A 17,201-nucleotide genomic window follows, 5' to 3' on the forward strand; every position below is an offset into this window, starting at 1 on the left:
CATGCCTGGGAGCTGGCAGCTCTTGTGGGAACCTCTCTGTCTTTGTCAGCTGGATTGCCCCCTTGAATCTCATCTCTGAAAACATACCGGGTGAGCGCTCTGTAAACACTGGTTACTGATAATGTTAGCTGTGTTTTCTGATGACTGTCTAACACAGAGTGTTTTATCCAAATGTTCTTTTTAAGGTGTTTTTCTGAAGAAGCAAGGCATTTTCTCTCTCCACGTAAAATACAGATCCTATTCCTGAAAGTTTCTGCTTTGGCTTGGCCAGACCCAGCTGTTGTGTAAATGGGTGTGAGTGGGAGAAATAGGAGTTGTGCAATCAGTAGCTGCAGCTGTGTTGTGTTGTCTAAAAATGATGCCAATGGGGGACATATTTCTCTATATTTTCCATACAGTAAATCTCTACTTACACATTTCCACTCGTTGGTAACTTCAGCGCAGAAGCAAAAACTGTTTTCGGTATTGGACTCGGACAGGTAGCTTGGGTCACTAAAGCTGTTTCTTACTTTTCTAGGTCAGTGAAACACCCATTTTTGTGCCTGGTGTTTGGGGACCGTATTTCTCTGCTATGGTACCTGGATTGTGGTTGAATGAAGGAGGTCAGAGTGCTACAGGAAAACTGGTAAGTGTATAGAGACACAGACCCCAAGATGGGAGCTACCTGCCATCACTGCCATCATTCGGGACAGTTTCACTGCCAATTAAACCAGAGCTTTGTCTGAAATATCTTTGCAAGGTCATACAAAAACGCATGCTGCTGAAAGCAGCAAGCAATTAGGCGATTGCTATGTCCTTTAGTCAATATTTAGTTCTGCCTGTTCATTTTCATACTGATAGAGAATTATATATGGGGCAGTGCACTAGGGGCATGCTTTCCTTTTATGATGACTGTAATGATTTTTGTTACAGTTTTAGAGGAAAGTAGACATTCATTCTGTATACAGCAAGAGGCTGAGATGGGCTTTGAGATAAAGAAAATTACACATTTTGTTACATAGAACAATTGTTCATTGATGGGTGTAAATGAAAGATGTATTGTGTGGACAGAGTGGTAATTTATTGACATGCTATCCTATCTAGTTAGATTCTGCATATATTGTCACCTCAGTTCTTCCCTTGAGTGCAAAGAGTCTCTGAGTGTGTTAAGTTAATTTAATTTATCGATAAAAAGAAAACAACACAGTGGATCCTCAAAAAGTAAATTTTCATATTTACAGGGAGACACTCAGAACTAAAACACTGAAGTAAAATTTAAAGAAAGCCTAGGTGTGTAAAACAGTATTTAGGCAAACATTGGCTGCTTGAGTCCTAAAGTGTCAAAAAGAACTCGATGCCTGCTTAAGCCCAAAAGCTTCTAAAACTCCCCATGTGGCTCCCTGCTCGCTCAATGCTGACCAGCCCTGAGCAGCACGGTGCCAGGCTCCTGTTGAGAAACTACAGGAAGCAGGGCCCAGTCCTGCGGGTGTTCTCTGTAAGCTCATGAAACATACAGGTGGGTTTGGCCTTTCACAAATTGCAGGAATAATTGCTGTCTTACTCAGACCGAACACCGCCTACCTTTTAAAAAGCCTTGTGATCCGAGTACCTGTCCAGGAAGTAGCGGAGTTGGGCATCACTGCATTTATGCATTCCATATGAAACAATCACTGAACAAGGAACAGCAATAATCCTGGATCAGGAAGCTCAGACACACCCTAAGTGGTGAGCCATGACTTGGTGTTCCCTCCCATGTGCGGTCCTTGGCCACGTGAGTCTTAGATTCCTGTCTGCGCAGTGTCACACCTTCAGTGGGAGAGTCAGCCCTCTTCCTCCCCTCCAGCCTCCGATCCTCATCCCAGCGCCTGCCTACCCTTAGCCTCATGGCTAAAGCACTCTCTCAGTAGGTGGGATGTGTATGTGTTAAATTTTTCAGATTGAGTTGGGGCTAGAACCAAAGTGTCCCATTTTATAGGTAACTGCTACAACCAGAAGTAAAATTTAGTTACTGCTCGTGACAAACCACTTCAAAAGGAAAGCAGCAAATCTTGTGCATTACTTTGTAGGAACACTTTCAGAGATGTCTCTAGGCATTTAACCCAAAGTGGGTGGAGACATTTAGCTAAGCTCTAGAGAGGATACAGAAAGTTGGCGTTCTCTGTTAGCTGGCATATGGTTGTTCCACACTTAAAATGTACTGTGAGCTTTATGTTAGGGCGTTTCAAAATACCTTTTCAGTAATTATTGGATTCCATTCTAGTACCAGAGAACAAGGTGCTCCTGAGTCATTTAAGAAATCGCTGGTAAAAAATGTATTTTCTTGTTAGGATGCATAGCAGAAGTCAGCTGTAGTAATATTAGGTATACTAGGGAAGCTATCTTACTGAAACATTCTTAGAATATTTCATGTGGCTTGTTGAGGTTGTATGTACAGCAAACACATGGGGAACCACAGGAGGAAACTATGCACACTAGTGTGGAGGACAGACATTCAGCATCATTACAATTTTAAAGCTATAGTCTCTGTAAGCTTCTGCTTTCTCAAGCTTTTACCTTCTGGACATGATTTGGGATTCTTTTCACTGCTTGGTCTATGCCCAAAGGTGAATTATTTTAATGAAATGCAAGCTGCCTTGAATTTAAAAGTAAAACTGATACACTTCCCTTTAAAAATCTCTAATTAATTTTTTATTGATATAGCTATGAAAAAGTCTGTTGGATTTTGAATACCGGTTCACACAGAGTCCAAATGAAGAACTGAAAACTTTGATTGCTTTGAAAAAGTTTGTTTGTTGATTAGATGGATTTTTGCACTGGACTTTCAAAATTTATAGAAAGAAAGATATTGCATAGCAGAGACGAAGGATGTCATGATATCATTACAAACTGCAAAATAAAGAATAGCAGAAAAGAGTTTCTTTATGCAACCCTCATGTGGCCATGTCTTGAATTCAGAGCATTTAATTATCTAACTTTAAAACTACTGTAACATTTTTGTGTAAAGTGTTTTCATAGCACATGTATACATACGATACTTATTTATAGATTTATTTCTGAATTTATGAGCTGCTCCTGTGTTCTACAGAGATTATTCAATATTGCAAATATCAGGCCAGAGCTTTGTTTCTAATGCATGTGCATGTTTGAGTTTTGTCTTTGATGTAAATCTCAGAAGGAAACAGGCATACGTTATTTTTATTCCTCCGTTCAGATGCATATGCTTCATTATAAAAATTTTGCTCCACTGTTTAAGGCCTAAACTCATACAGTGAAAAATGAGGTACCTAATGTGGTTTGCTGCCAGTAGTATTGCCAAACATAGTTGGTGCAGTTGCGTAGCTCTACTTGTGCTTCCTTAGCTTTTATGGTTACTCTGATGGAATATTATAAAAAGGCCACAAAACCTACAGAATTAGTCTTAAAAGTCCATGTGCTTCTACCTGATACTTTGTTTTGTGAATAACAGTAGCCATCCTGGAGTTGAGGAATGATTTAAAATTTAGTACAGACAGAGCCTGTATTGAGCTTTTTTATAGCAATAATTGCTTGTAGGGGAAACATTTTGTTTCCTGCAATGAGCATATGGAGCATCTATCAGGATGACAACATACCTTGTGTTTTATCTTAACAGTGTGATATAGAAAGATGTGGGGATTTCAGCCAAGAAGATGCTCCTGGTAGAATTCCAGTGAGGAATTGCACACAAGCAAGAGGAGAGATTAGAGGACACATTCTTAAATATTGTTGGACAGGAAAAAAAATCCATTCTTTCAGCTTGCTGTTCTGACTCAGGAGTGATATGCTTAGCATGTTGCATTTTTTTGCTATACAGTTGTTTTTACATACTGTTCTTAAGCCAAATTGTGAATCCAGTAATGTCAGTGGGAGTTTTGCCATCGGCTTCATGAGGACTTAATACCTCATAAGTAATTTAGAAGCTTTCGTCTTTTTAAAGTTATGAAACTGCAATGCGCTTTTCCAGGACCGAATTTTTAAGAGGTATTCATTCCATAAATGTTGTTTTCCTCTTTTTCAGATAGAGCATGTGGTCCGAGGCCATGTTGCCTTCCCGGAATTACAATCAAAAGCCGCAGCCAGGTCACTCTTCTTATTTCTTTGTAACTTGCCTGCCTCACCAATTGATGATACACTCTATTCCCAGCACTGAGAAACTGCAGTGCTCTACGCATACTCTGGAGCATGGGAATCAACTGGTTTGGAAGTATTTACAAAGGCTTCCCAGGTGATTGCTCAGAGATCGAAGCTTTAAGCTCCCCTCAGATACCTTCAGGGTATCTAGGTGGTGATACCAACTTCCTGCTTTTCAGCATATTTTGTATCCAACCCAGCATATTTCTTGGTACCGGAGCATCAGTGCTGTTCAGCAGAGCTGTGTGCCTTGAGCTAATGATTTGTCTTTATTTGACATATTAAGCTCCATGGATGAGATAGGGCTTAATTAGGAATAGATTACTAAATATTTTTGGAATGGTCATGTAAAGGAAAGTATAGCCATGGTAGGAAACTCTTGCATGACAGCAAAAATAGAACACAGAAAGCCAGGATAAATTTTCAATCAAAACTTAAGATGTAGGAGAGATTCACATGAAGTTCCAGGATTCCTTGAGCTTGCGAATATGAGAGATGTAGAATTTTAGTTTGGTCTGCTTTAGAAGTGGATGAGGACAGTTCAGACACTTCTGTTGGATCTGAATGTTCTGAGACTATTTTGGCTTGGATTCCTTTTAACATGGTTCACAGCACTCCCGTAGAGATCTTAGCTGAACAATGAGGCACATTGGATGAAAAATTGGTTCTCTCTTTAATTTTTTTTTTTTTATTATTCCTTGGACCAAAGAAGGAAACAGAAAAATTTCCACTTTATCTCCAGCTTATCACTCTGGTCAAAAAGACAAGTGACAGTCCTGAGATATGTATTAAAATTCATGTAGTTGCAGTTACTTTCAGTCCTCCCAGGGGAGATAAAGCTACCTGGTTTCTCTGGATGACCCTTTGATGCTTTGTAATGTTCAGTGTCTTACTTGTTTGCTAAGAACTTGACCAGAATTCCCAGAAATCTATTGGACTTCATTCAGTACGGAATAGATTCATGCTTCCTAGAATTCTCTTTGTTGTTCTTAAAAAAAGAAAATCAGGAAACAAATGAATCTGTGTGTTGGAATAACGATTGATCTGGACTGCTTGTGGGGTGTTTTTTTCCAAAATTTTAGCTTCCAGTACATTTTTCCTGAACCCCCATATGAAGCACAACCTTAAGACAAATAATTAGTTTGGTCTCTAATGCCAAGAGAAACCATTTTTTGGTGTGTTGCAAAAAAAATTAGTATGCAGTAGCCTGCTTGTCTATACTGGGGTCTGATACTGACAGACCACAACTGATTTCAAAGTGCGAAGAGTTTAGATAGTGATAGGACACTAAATACAGAATATCAGGAACAGAAAGCCATGTTATCTGAGGTTGTGGTATCATAACTTTGGATTTGAGTCTTCTGCGGTAAGTAAAACTGTGAAAGAGAGCATTGATAAATAGACTGTAATATTTTATTAAAAGGATTATAAAATTTTTATAAATATTCATTTGTTCAATGTATTTTTATAATGCTTTCCAGATATTACAGTCCTAATGAAATGCTTTGATAGCTATAAACCTAGTAAACAAGTCTCATTAATTCTGCCATCCCCTTTCCCCCTCTCCTTCTCAAATATTTGTAAAATTTCAATAATTCAATTTGAATCAACAAAAATCGGGAACTTATTTTTCTCCGTATTTGTTTCTTTCTACATATTGAACACAGACTGCAGCCTTATATTAGGGACTATAGCAGTAGCTGTACAAGTGCGATGCATTTTTTTCGCGAGCAGTGTTGGCCCAGACTTTGGACTGTGTTTACTTGCATTAAGTCATATACTTAATGAGAACATAGTGTCTCGTTTGGAGGATTGTTGATGATGGTGATAAATTACGTGCCTGGAAATCTCAGCCGAATATTTCCAGAGTCTCTCTTTTTATTATATTATACTTAGTATATTCTTGGTGTGGAAATTTATCTGTCCCACAATTGTGAATGGTCACTGAAACAAATTCCATGCTTACGTGTGCAATCGCTTGTTCCCTTTACTTCCCATGCAAGGTGCCACACTGGGAAGAGTTAGGCTGGTTTTGCAGTGACAAAAAGCACATGTCTATCTGGATACTTTAAAGAAAAACATCCGAGGTCAAAAATATGTGCCTCTTATTTGCGGCCTACTTCAGCGTTCCCAAGCCTGTCTTTCCTTCCTCTCAGGCTCCCAACACTGCAAACAAGTAGGCTCAGCAGTGTCAAACTGCCTGCTGAGCAGCTGGCCTCAAAAACCTCACTGTGCAGATTTCTGTTCCTTTGCATATACCAGGAGCAAGAGTTTGCATGCTGCATTTATCATTGTTTCAGCTGATTTGTGGTAACTTGTTAGGGCGTGAGTGGCTTAGGCGCGCTTGCCAGAAACCAGCTCCCGATGACCACTTGTGCTGAAGACCAGTCTTGTGCAACCCTCCCAGTCCTATTCCCATGTTCTCTTTTCCCTTCTTTTACTGGAAGGGGAGAGGGTTGAGTTACATGAGGATTGTCCAGACAGCTGTAAATTTAGCAGTTGGTCTAACTAATTGACATACTCGGTGAACATCAAAGCTTTTTTTTTTTTTTTTTTTTTTTTCCCTGAAGTTCAGTGAGTTGCAGAAATTTCTGTGTAGATAACACATTTGGTCTTCACTCTATATATATTGTGTAGGTCTGACATCTACCCATCACATATGGTAAAATCCAGTATGTGTTGTCTAGATTAGGAAATCAAAGAAATAACACCATCATTTATGCTTTAAAATGTAAATACTTATGTTTCCTAAAATCACACTTTCTAACCTTCTGGTGGAAAAAGGGTCCAACTGTTTGGCATCAAAGATTATATACCCTTTGGTGTTGAGCTTTGTTTGTCAAGAGCTTTGTTTTGGGACAGAATTTGCTTTCCTTCACTTCTTGATGCCCATCTTGATTTCCCCATCTAATATCTCCTGAAAAAAAGCAGTGAAGTAACACACAATATCTGTCAGCTGTTCTGGGATCTTTCAAGCAGAACACTGTAATATTTGGCAGTTTTCTATATGAGTAGATTTTTGTAGCCTTTTTTGTAAATTTGAAAATCTAAAATTTCTAGATTTTTTCCTCTAAGATGCGTGCTGACACCTTCCAGGATTATTAAACAGATCAAACACCAAACTCCGTTGCTTTTTGAAATCATGCCCCTAATAAGAACATAACCCTGGGCAAACTTGTATTGATTTCTGATTCTTCACTTTCTACATAGTTCCTTTTTAAGAGCAGTAGCTTGTGCCTAGTTCTGCAAACCAGATCCAGCTGCTGCTGATACCATCTCCTGGAATTGGGTAGAAAAAGCTTCAGAGAGAGAGCTCATGGTGTAATACTGCGGCTTGGTAGAAACTGGAGTAGCAGGAAATTAAGGATTTTGCCAATCACTCAGACCAAGTATAGTGTCTCAAACCCACATCTATATATAGAAATAAAGAGGAAAAGGTGTGAAAAAGTGTAATTCCAAGGTTATCTGGATCCTAAGCATGACTGGCTGAACTTCAGCTTGTTTTGTGCAGTCCTTGCGTTCCGGTTCTGTCAGAGTGGCACGAATGGCTAACCCCTGCAAGAGTAATCAAGCAGCATGGAGATCAGATGGAAGCTGGAATTTCTAGTGGATTTCTGGTTGAGTGGAACTTTCCTTTCTTTTTCTTCTCAGCGGTCAAACCGTGGATTAGACTGGAAATACAATGACTTTGTCCTTACACATACTGCATATAGCGCAGTCTTTAGGGATGTAGAAAGTAAGGCCACCTCTACACAAGGGGAAAAAAAAGGAAAGAAAAAAGACTGTGACCTCAAAATTATCATCATTCAGGTCCAGGAAGACACATAAAGCACATTTAAAAGTATGTGAATAATGATGTGAATTAGTTATTTTAATGTCTTCCAAGTGTACTTCAGTTTGAATGATATCCTCTGATAGCATACACATGGTAAGGTATAATTGAAAAAACATGTCGCTGAATGGTTGAATGCAAAGTATAAATATACAGCTGCTAGCAGGTCAGAAGTCAAACTAGTAAAGCATATGCCAAATTCCCTTAGGGATCTCATTAGTGTGTGATTGAATATACATGTAGAGGCTAAATGAATATCACTGTTTGGGTCTACAGTGGATGAGACAATGACTAATCAATTGTAATTAGGGTTAGATGTATTATTGACCCACATGTCTAGAATTAAATGCCCCACTTGGAGATTTCCAAGGAGTTGAAAAATACATACGAGTGATAGTATGAGTGTTTGAAAAAATATTCTGAGCATAACTGCAACATTTTTTAAATGGAATGTCACTAGAGCTATTGCAAGCCAAAGCACTGAAGAATTCACTGTTACTCCTAAGATCACTGATCGTCCAGGAAAACGTCTGGTGAATGTTGTGGAGCTGGGTGTAGTATCTCAACTTAGATACAATCATATTTAGGCCCATGTTCGGCTCCTCCCTAAAATAGCAGCCACTTGCTTTCTCTCCTCCACCCTTAGTGCTGCGTTTTAATCATAACACATACTGAAATAATTATGGTTTAAAAAAGGAAAGCTGAAAGCGTAGTGCTATTGATTAATTGGAGAAATTTTTAAACATGCGTAACTCTCTCGGCTTTCTTTTCTCCAGCTTTCTCTTTCAGTGTCAGCACCTTTCTGTTAGAGACGAGCAGCATCAAAGCCTGAAATATCAGACTACTTTGTCTCGACTAGGGGCCCGTAAGAGACAATGTACAAATTCAAGATCACAAACTTTTAGTATCTTCCCTCATCCTACAGACCTGAGGAATTTGGATCATCTGTTGGATGAACATGGAGAAAGCCAAAGCATCCCCGCTGCCTGCACTCTGCAATGCCATGAGCTTGGCGAGCAGAGACTTTTGTCTTTCTCCCCCTTTGTTTTACTTTTGGGATTCTTTGATGGGTTTTCTGCATTTGATAGTAGTACAAATGTTTTATGTTTGATGAATAACCTCCCCCACTTTTTTTCCAACTTGTTTTTCTTCTAGAGCTCAAAGTATATATACATACTTGAACAGTCACCTGGATCTGATTAAGAAATCCTTGCCTGTGGGTTTCCTCACTGTTGATTTACATGTTTGGCCAGATTTCCATGGTAACAGATCTCCCTTAACAGATCTGACACTAAAGGGCATGGTAAGAAACAGCCTGTCTTTGCAAAGAGGTCAATACAGGGTAAAAAAAAAATAATAAAAAAAAAATCTGGAAGAAGCTTTTTTTCAATTTTGAACATACTCCTCCTCAGTTATTTAAACTATCCCATAGGATTTGGGTTTCTTACTGTATTTTGAAGTGTGCTTATGTTTCAGTAGAAAACCAGAGATGGGTATAGTTCAGATATCAGATATAGTTCAGATATATTCAGATACAGTTCAGAGGTGGTAAATTTCGACAGAAACTGAAAAGCTCCTCTGCTTTTTGTTAAAAATGGGCATAGATGGTAAGAAATATGCAGGCATGGTGCTTCATATGTCTTTGTTCAAAGCTAAACCTGATCTTCTGTGGTTTTCAAAATGCTACTTTTGGAACTCAATGGACTTGAAATGTTGTGTTCTGCACAATGAAATTTTCAGAGCATTGCAGCCTGGACCCAGAAAGCAGCTTTTGGAAGCTCACCAGAGATCCTTTGCTGGGGAGCTTTTCAGTCCCCATTTAAACATTTGGATGTTTCTTTCCACTGAATGTCAGGGTGGTAGGTAGGCTAGGTAACAGGCCAGGATGTTACTGTGCAGGGTCGTAACAGAAAGCTGTCATAAGGGCATAACTTGATGGTATCAAAATACCTAGTGATTAATGCAAAAATGTACTTCAAAATGTCATCTTGTCCTTGAAGTGAGTATCTCAAGCTACTTTCCAGCACCAAAATTTACTGTATTTGAGGTTGAGGTATGAAAGGGTAGTTGGAAGCACTGCCATATAAACTACAAACAGGGGAAACATTAAAAAATACAGATAGCTTACATATTTGTGTGGTCCTATTAATACCTGCATTGGTTTATGGAAGAGCCATAGCCTTCAGCAGAATCAGAATTTCCCCTGGTACGAAGGCTGTACACAAATATTGGTAATAGCAATGTATTTTCTCTGCCGCATTTATCGCTGCACTCAGGTCCTGCCTATGTTGATATTAATCCAGAGTAACTACAGTGCAATATTGATTTATGTCAGAGTAAAGGAGGTTAAGATATGGTCTTTAATTATTAATTGTCTTTCAGTGTTAGGGTACTTGGAAAGGAGAGGAAGAAGTGCTTTTAAAAACTTATTTTTATGTAATAGCATTTTCATATTAATACATTAAATACATTCACAAGCAATGCCTGAGTCATAACATAAAACTGTCAGAGTTAATCTATCTCTAATCCCACACAATATGCTGTTTGTTCTTTTTTTCTTTGCAAGGGCAAGAGCAATTTATGTGGTTCTTCCCTGGATCAGGAATAACATGTTTAACATAATATTATGTGTATAGCTTACAAAAATGGGGCTTAGAATTAGCACTTAAACTTGTTACAACAAGAAACCATAGAAAATAAAGAGTTTTACCTTGGCTGGATTTGTAATTTTATTTTATTTTATCTTTGTGCAGGTTGTTGGACTAACATTGTCTCGGGGTCTGGATGAACTTGCCCTTATCTACTTGGCCACGATTCAAGCCATTGCTGTAAGCCAGTTTAAGTACATAAAAGAATAAATGAATTGTCTCATGTTCTGTGGCAGACTGATCATTCCCTTCTGCTAAGCAGATTTCTAATAATAGCTGAATTCACTTAATGGACTTCTTAAAGGAGCAAGATACTGTTTACCCACAGTGGTGAGGACTCCCTGCTGTAGGAGACAGTGTGGAAAGTATGTTCCCCTAAAAAGTTTTTGTATGACAATTCAGAGCCTTTGTGTCTGATGCAGATGTTAGGAAAGAGGCTGATAATATAAGGGGCAGTGTTGACATCGTGGGCGTGGAACTTGCTCTCCCCTAAGATGCCTGAGTTTCAAATTGTTCCTAAATCTGTGGATTTCCCTGTGTTGCCTGGTCAATGAGCCAGAACCGCACTGCAGCAGGTTGGAGTGGGTCAGTGGTTCAGTTGGTAGCTCTCCTGACTGAATGGACCAGATCTCATTCCTCCCTTGTTGCAAGGCAAGCAGTTGTCCTGTACATGACATTTCCAGTCTGTGGCTGTGTTTTTGAAAAAGCAGATGAGAGACAATCGTTACGAGAACAACATAGACGTTTGCTAAGATGCATAGATGGGTAATGTTATTGAAATACTTTTATTTCTGCCCTAGTTTTCTCAGATGAGAGACTTTCTGGAACTCACGATTTCCAGTTCACGAGAAATTCTATTTTGAAATGAAAACCTGGGTCAAAGAAGTTGTTTTGAAACACTGGTGCAGGGTATTTGCAATGGGGTGTGCTATCCCCAGGCATTCAGTGACTGCAGCTGACATTCCTTTGACATCCTTTTTGTGATTTTTTTTTTTTTTAGAAAGCTTGTTGAACTTGAGGTGTTTTTGCAAAACATTAACAGTTTGATGAATTGGGGAGTTTTCCTGACAAAACTCTGTTCGCTTGGAAAACTTCCAAACTCCACTGCTGGTTAAACAACAACTTTGCTAGGCTGGGTCAGCCATCTGGGATGGAGGGTGGGTGGCTGCTGTAAATTTACTGTGAATTGTACATCTTATGTGTTAACCCTCCATCTTCAGCAAATAACACGAGTCTGGGATTGATTATTGTCAGTTTTGATCCTTTTAAATCTAGCTTGGTTTACCTGATGCTTCGGTATAATCCCCCAATTTAAATAAGAATGTGTAGGAGAGTTTAAACAATGCCAGCCACTGATACTGCCTTGAAAGAAACTGAAAACAAAACGTCCCAGTATCGAACAGGTGCTCAGGTATTGTACTGTGCTAATGAGGTGGAAACCTTCTCAGCTGGAAATCCTGGGAAAGTCACCTATTATCTCATTGTGCGATACAGCTCACATTTTATTGTAAAACACGAACACTGTGTTTGACTCGAAATTCAGCATTTGTAGATCATTTTGATAGTTAATTGCATTGATCATGAGATTTAATATAAAGAGGTCATACGCTGCTTTTCATTGGAAGTTCACATAAATTGATTTTTCTGTATACGCTACCGAAACAGTAACTAAAAAGTAGACAGAAGTAGACTTGGTTTCCACTTGATACATTTACTAACTGCTGATGTGATACCTAGGAAATTTGATTTTACTCCCAATTTTAGCTTTGTGTTGCTGAAGGAAACTGTTCTTCCTCAGGACAGCCTCAGTTCTGTGCCGTTAGCTTTCTTCAGTGGGTGCAAGATAGGCTTTAAACCCAAGCAAAAATCTTGTAAAAAGTGTAGGCCTGCCCACAGAATGTTAATCTTTAGTTTTCTTTTCAGCAGGAGACGCTTTTTTCTTTTTTATATAAAATTTGCATTTGAAGCCCCTCAATTTGCATTTTTTCCAATCCAGGATTAAATTAGTTCCCCCCACGGTGAAATAAGTCTGGCTTTAATTTAAATTGCTCTGTGAATACAATTTTCCAGGCAGGTAAACACAAAATAATTTTCACAGCATTTCTCAGGGTCTTTGGCATGTGTATGTTGTGAGAGAAGTTGTTCATAAATTTGAATTTCAGAAGTAGTGGAAGAGAATATCCTTGGAGCTATTCATCCCAAAACGCGATGCAACAGTTAGACCGATGAGAACATGATCAGAGATATAATTGTGGCCGTCAAGCCGGTTCGGAGGAGACAGACTCTTTCTCGAGTAGTTTATTTTTCCATAATTAAAATTGCGGCTGTGTGATTTGGAAATTAGCCCTCTGTGTCAATAGGGAAGTGATGGATTTAGTCAGCTGGTGTTGCGGCTGCTGAAGTTCCTCATAACCACTCGCCTTAAAAAGCCAAAATATATTTGAAGACCTGTCCCGGGTCGTGCCAGTCTTTCACAGTAAATGTCTCAAGTCTGAGGAAACTCTGCTAGCTTCAATTTTAAGTAGCTTTTATTTAAGAGGAATTTATTGCAGGCTGCAGACCTTTTAGTGAACTCTCATCACAGCATAAAGAAAACCTGGTTATAAAGAAAATGTTATGCTATAACGGTTTGTGAAAACTTGACCAGGAGGAGTCCTCATACCAACAGTCAGATTGGGTAAAATTTTGGCTTCAATTTGGCATTTTGTCAAGTTTCTACTTCAAAATTAACTTCCAGGGTGTTATAAAGAGCTGGGAATTTGGGGGGACAAACAGTTTGTCAGAGGAGCTGAAAATGTTATTGTAAGAGGAAAAAGGTTGACTTCAGTGAATAGTCGGAGGCAAGCAAAGCAAGCCTGAAAACAGAATACATTTTTTAAATGGCAAAGTGTTTGCTTTTGTCGCTTACCGAGCACAACACTGAAATCTTCTAATTTGAGTTTCGCAGAATGGAGACATCTAAATGAAAAGCTTAAAACTATGCCCACATTTTAGACATGTTTCAATTAATCCAGACATGAAATGGAACATTTTATTTTGCTAAGGGCAAAGGCCAAGAGAAATAGTTAAGCCAATACAAAATTCTTCAGGTTTTCCTTTTTGCTGACAAGACAGAAAATACAGCTTTTTCATTTGCCTTTATTTTTTTTCTTCTGTTTTGCCATTTGGCTCCAGAATTGAAATCTCTATATCGAGAGTGATTTTCAGATGCTTTTTTACAAAGTAAATGGGCATTTTGGTGAGAATGTTTTTGCCCAGAACTTTGTTTAGTTCTGGGTCTGAAAATGTTTTCAGTACTCTGCTGCTCATGGTCACCACCAGCTGCTTATCAGTGCTATCAGTTTTTCCTGGTGCCCGTTTCTGTCTCTTCTCATAATCGCTGCCTTTGCCCTTGTAGGTATTTCCCTTTAAGCCCCTTTTCCCTGTGCCACTGTAGACTGGTAGATGCCTCTTCCATTCTCCAGCCATCCCAAGGATGTTTTGTGCAATACGTTGTGCATATGCACTTCCCAATTCTTTGTGCCATCTGTTTGATTTTTCTTATTCTTAATTACAATTTCATTTACTGGCTAAAGCTAAGCCGAGTCCATGCCCCTTCAGGTCCCTTCCCAGCCTCAGGTTATTGCTTGGGGGCAGTTAGTATCTGCACGTTCCTGTCCTACTTTTTGTCACATTATTCTTTAAGATCTGTTGCTGTGGTTGTTCTCCTGTATTCATCTGTGTTTTTTGTTTTTTTTTTTTTAAATCTTTTGCTTTTTGAAGTTAGGAACAAGACACATTTTGGAAACTATGCAGGCTGCAGGGCATCATCTCAACACCCTCTTTCTGTGTGGTGGGCTGAGCAAGAATCCTCTCTTTGTGCAGATGCACGCTGACATTACTGGTAAGTTAGAGGAAGTGTGGGGAAAGGAGTGTAAACTATTTTATTATTTTAGGTGGCTAAGTACTTTGTCTTTGGAAAAATAAATACTTTCTTTATATAGAACTGTATTTTGCTGGTTGGCCAAAAATATTGTAATGAAATGTTACTTCCTGCACAACTGGACTTCCTGAAATTTAAAGATACTTGAATAACACAGAGATGTGGTGCAAACAAAACTCCATAATTCATATTGTTAGAAAACGGCCTTCTGGAGAGTCCTCCAGCATGATGTTCAATTTGTGGATCTTAGCCTGAAAGACTTTTTAAGAAAGTGTGGTAGAATATAAGAAAAAAAAAACTGTATGGAATTTTAAAAACTAATAGGTATAAATTACATTTCCAGGATGTTTCTCACTATTAGATTTTTATAAAACTCTTCTAACCATTCTATAGAAATTATTCAATTCAGACAGATGACAGGAACTTAATTAGATGAGGATAATGTACGCTACACTTAAGTGAGATGTTTTATTTCTACTAAAACCTCTGTCAGGTTCATCTTACTTGAATTCTGTGGAGCTTCCTGTTCATGCTCCTGCTGGACATTACCCATTGTATAGAACTATTCCTTTCCAAATTGTCCATGTCTTTATCAATAGTATAATTTAGGGGACAGTTTTTGGATCCTTGCTCCTGCATGGTGTTCCATGTGATTTTGTTGAACTCCTGATGGATGAAGGGTCCTGGGTATGTGGGTTATTGTCAGGCTTGCCCAGTACTTCTCATCTCCCTTTAGCCTGTGTGTGTGTTGGACACCTCAGCACACCTGTGAGTCAGCTGAATATACTTTAAAATGCGGAAAAAATAACAAAATTTAGTTTGAAGGACTTCAGAGGAACTTCAAGTGATGTGTGCTTTGGGTGTATTTCAAATTAAGACCAGTTGAGCTGCCATGGATAAAGTTCTAATGCTCAGATTTGGGGCATATGGTTTGTAGTCTGACTTGCCCTAACACCAAACCACACTTCATAACATTGATGCAGGAGGGAAGATGAAAATATTCTTTATGTGCTTAGCTAGGATGAAAACAGAATTGGAGAAAGCAAAAAGTGTAATGCTTATTGACCTTAAAATTCACTGAGTGTTTTGTAGTCAGAGTGACACTCAGAAAAACACTGTTATCAGGTGCATACCTTTCACTACATGACTCAAGTGTTTTAGGTGAATTTCAGCATGTGAAGTTTGGGAGGCTGATTCCTGATGCGTAAAATAAAAGATCAGTGAAAAGGTATTCTGATTAAAATGTAATCAGGAGTTCTTTGACTGTAACTAATGGCCAAGTACAATCCAGGACAAAAAGGCCTTTTTGCAGTCTGGAATTCTCCCCCATTTGTAAAATCTGTGACTGACAAGAGATGTCAGAGTTCATCTAACTGAAATGCTCTTGGTTGTGTTGAACTCATTAGAGCCTATCAGATAAAATAACTAACATTCCAGGATCAATCCCCCATTCTTTCACAAAAAGAAAAAAATCTGAATATATTATTGTTAACTGCAAATGCCCATGACTCAGCCATGCAGACATCCAATAGATAATTTTGTAGGGCACTTAAAAAGTATCTTGATCTTTTTGTTTGTCTGGTAAGAGTTGTGCATTCATTCTGGTGATGCAGGAAATGTGCAGTAAATTTTAGAGCATGCTGAAAATTGCTTTCTGCTTCAATGCCTGGCAAATGGCCATGGAGCTGTAGGCTTCAGCTTTAGGTTGTCTGCATCTGTTCCAAGTTGACCCAGGTCCTGAGCTGTTGTCCATCTTAACAGGAGGAATGCTCAAGTGTCTGATCCTCCACTCAGGTTTTTAAGGAGGATGCATTTGGTTTAATCCAGAGAAATCGAAGAGAAGATGTAATTCCATTAGTTCACTGGTAGTAGGCATTCCAGCAATAAAACACGCACTTGTTGTACCCATTTTCTTTTCCCATTACTCTGCCTGTGCTACCTATAGGAAGAAAGCATCTAAAAAGGACCATGGCACCTTTATGTTACTGAAAAATGATTGTTAGCAGCTTTAACTGGTGGTCCATTGTGAAGGTGGCATAATATAACTGAATGCCTGGGATGGAAGGAGAATTTACTTTGCATTCATAGTTGTTTCTTACATTAATTTTACTTCCCATTTTCAAAAGCATGTCTTTGCCTTTTTCCTCTGTAGGAGTTAATCAGAGCTCTCTTTGGATCTTCCTCCCAATTTCAGCTCCTTGTAGTCTTACAGCTGTCTCTCAGGAGCAGCATTTTTGGGGGCATAATATCACTGAGGCTATTCACAGAAGGAAGTCCTCCTCCCACCACTGTATTTGCATCATCACGCACTGAATGAAATTATGTCAGTAATGGAAATTCAGACATATGCCAAATACTGTAGGAATATGAAACTCTGACTTAGTGAGGATGGGCATCTGAAATGTAGCTAGAAAAGAATTTAGACTCGTGCTATTTAGGATTTTAAAGGAGAATTAAGAAGGCAGGCAGATTTTTATTCGTTTATTATTCTTTCTCCTGCTCTTTTTACACTGGTAATATAGATCTCAGAAAACTTTGTGTGAACTGAAAGAAAGTATGTTCTTGATGGTTCCCGTGGGTGATGAAACAATATTTTTTAATTCTACTTCAAAACATACAGCAAGTTTGGTGGTTTTGTTGTTTCCAGGATTTTAATCTTGTTTTCAAATAT

General features: G+C 38.7%; 1 protein-coding gene across 12 annotated transcripts in view; it reads left to right on the forward strand.

Moving 5' to 3' along the window:
• FGGY (FGGY carbohydrate kinase domain containing) overlaps window positions 1-17,201 on the forward strand; it is a 183,681-nt gene that overhangs the window by 136,815 nt on the left and 29,665 nt on the right. For all 12 annotated transcript variants that reach the window (XR_004752744.1, XR_004752743.1, XM_035332752.1 and 9 more), the window contains 5 exons: window positions 518-625; window positions 4,016-4,077; window positions 9,116-9,263; window positions 10,714-10,788; window positions 14,371-14,491. Coding sequence is in view for 10 of the 12 variants with exons in the window: in XM_035332752.1 (XP_035188643.1) it covers window positions 518-625; window positions 4,016-4,077; window positions 9,116-9,263; window positions 10,714-10,788; window positions 14,371-14,491 (514 nt within the window). In the remaining 2 variants the exon portion in view is untranslated. The remainder of the gene's footprint in view (window positions 1-517; window positions 626-4,015; window positions 4,078-9,115; window positions 9,264-10,713; window positions 10,789-14,370; window positions 14,492-17,201) is intronic.

Source organism: Oxyura jamaicensis, chromosome 8, assembly GCF_011077185.1.
Source record: "Oxyura jamaicensis isolate SHBP4307 breed ruddy duck chromosome 8, BPBGC_Ojam_1.0, whole genome shotgun sequence".
In the NCBI taxonomy this organism is placed as follows: Eukaryota; Metazoa; Chordata; class Aves; order Anseriformes; family Anatidae; genus Oxyura; species Oxyura jamaicensis.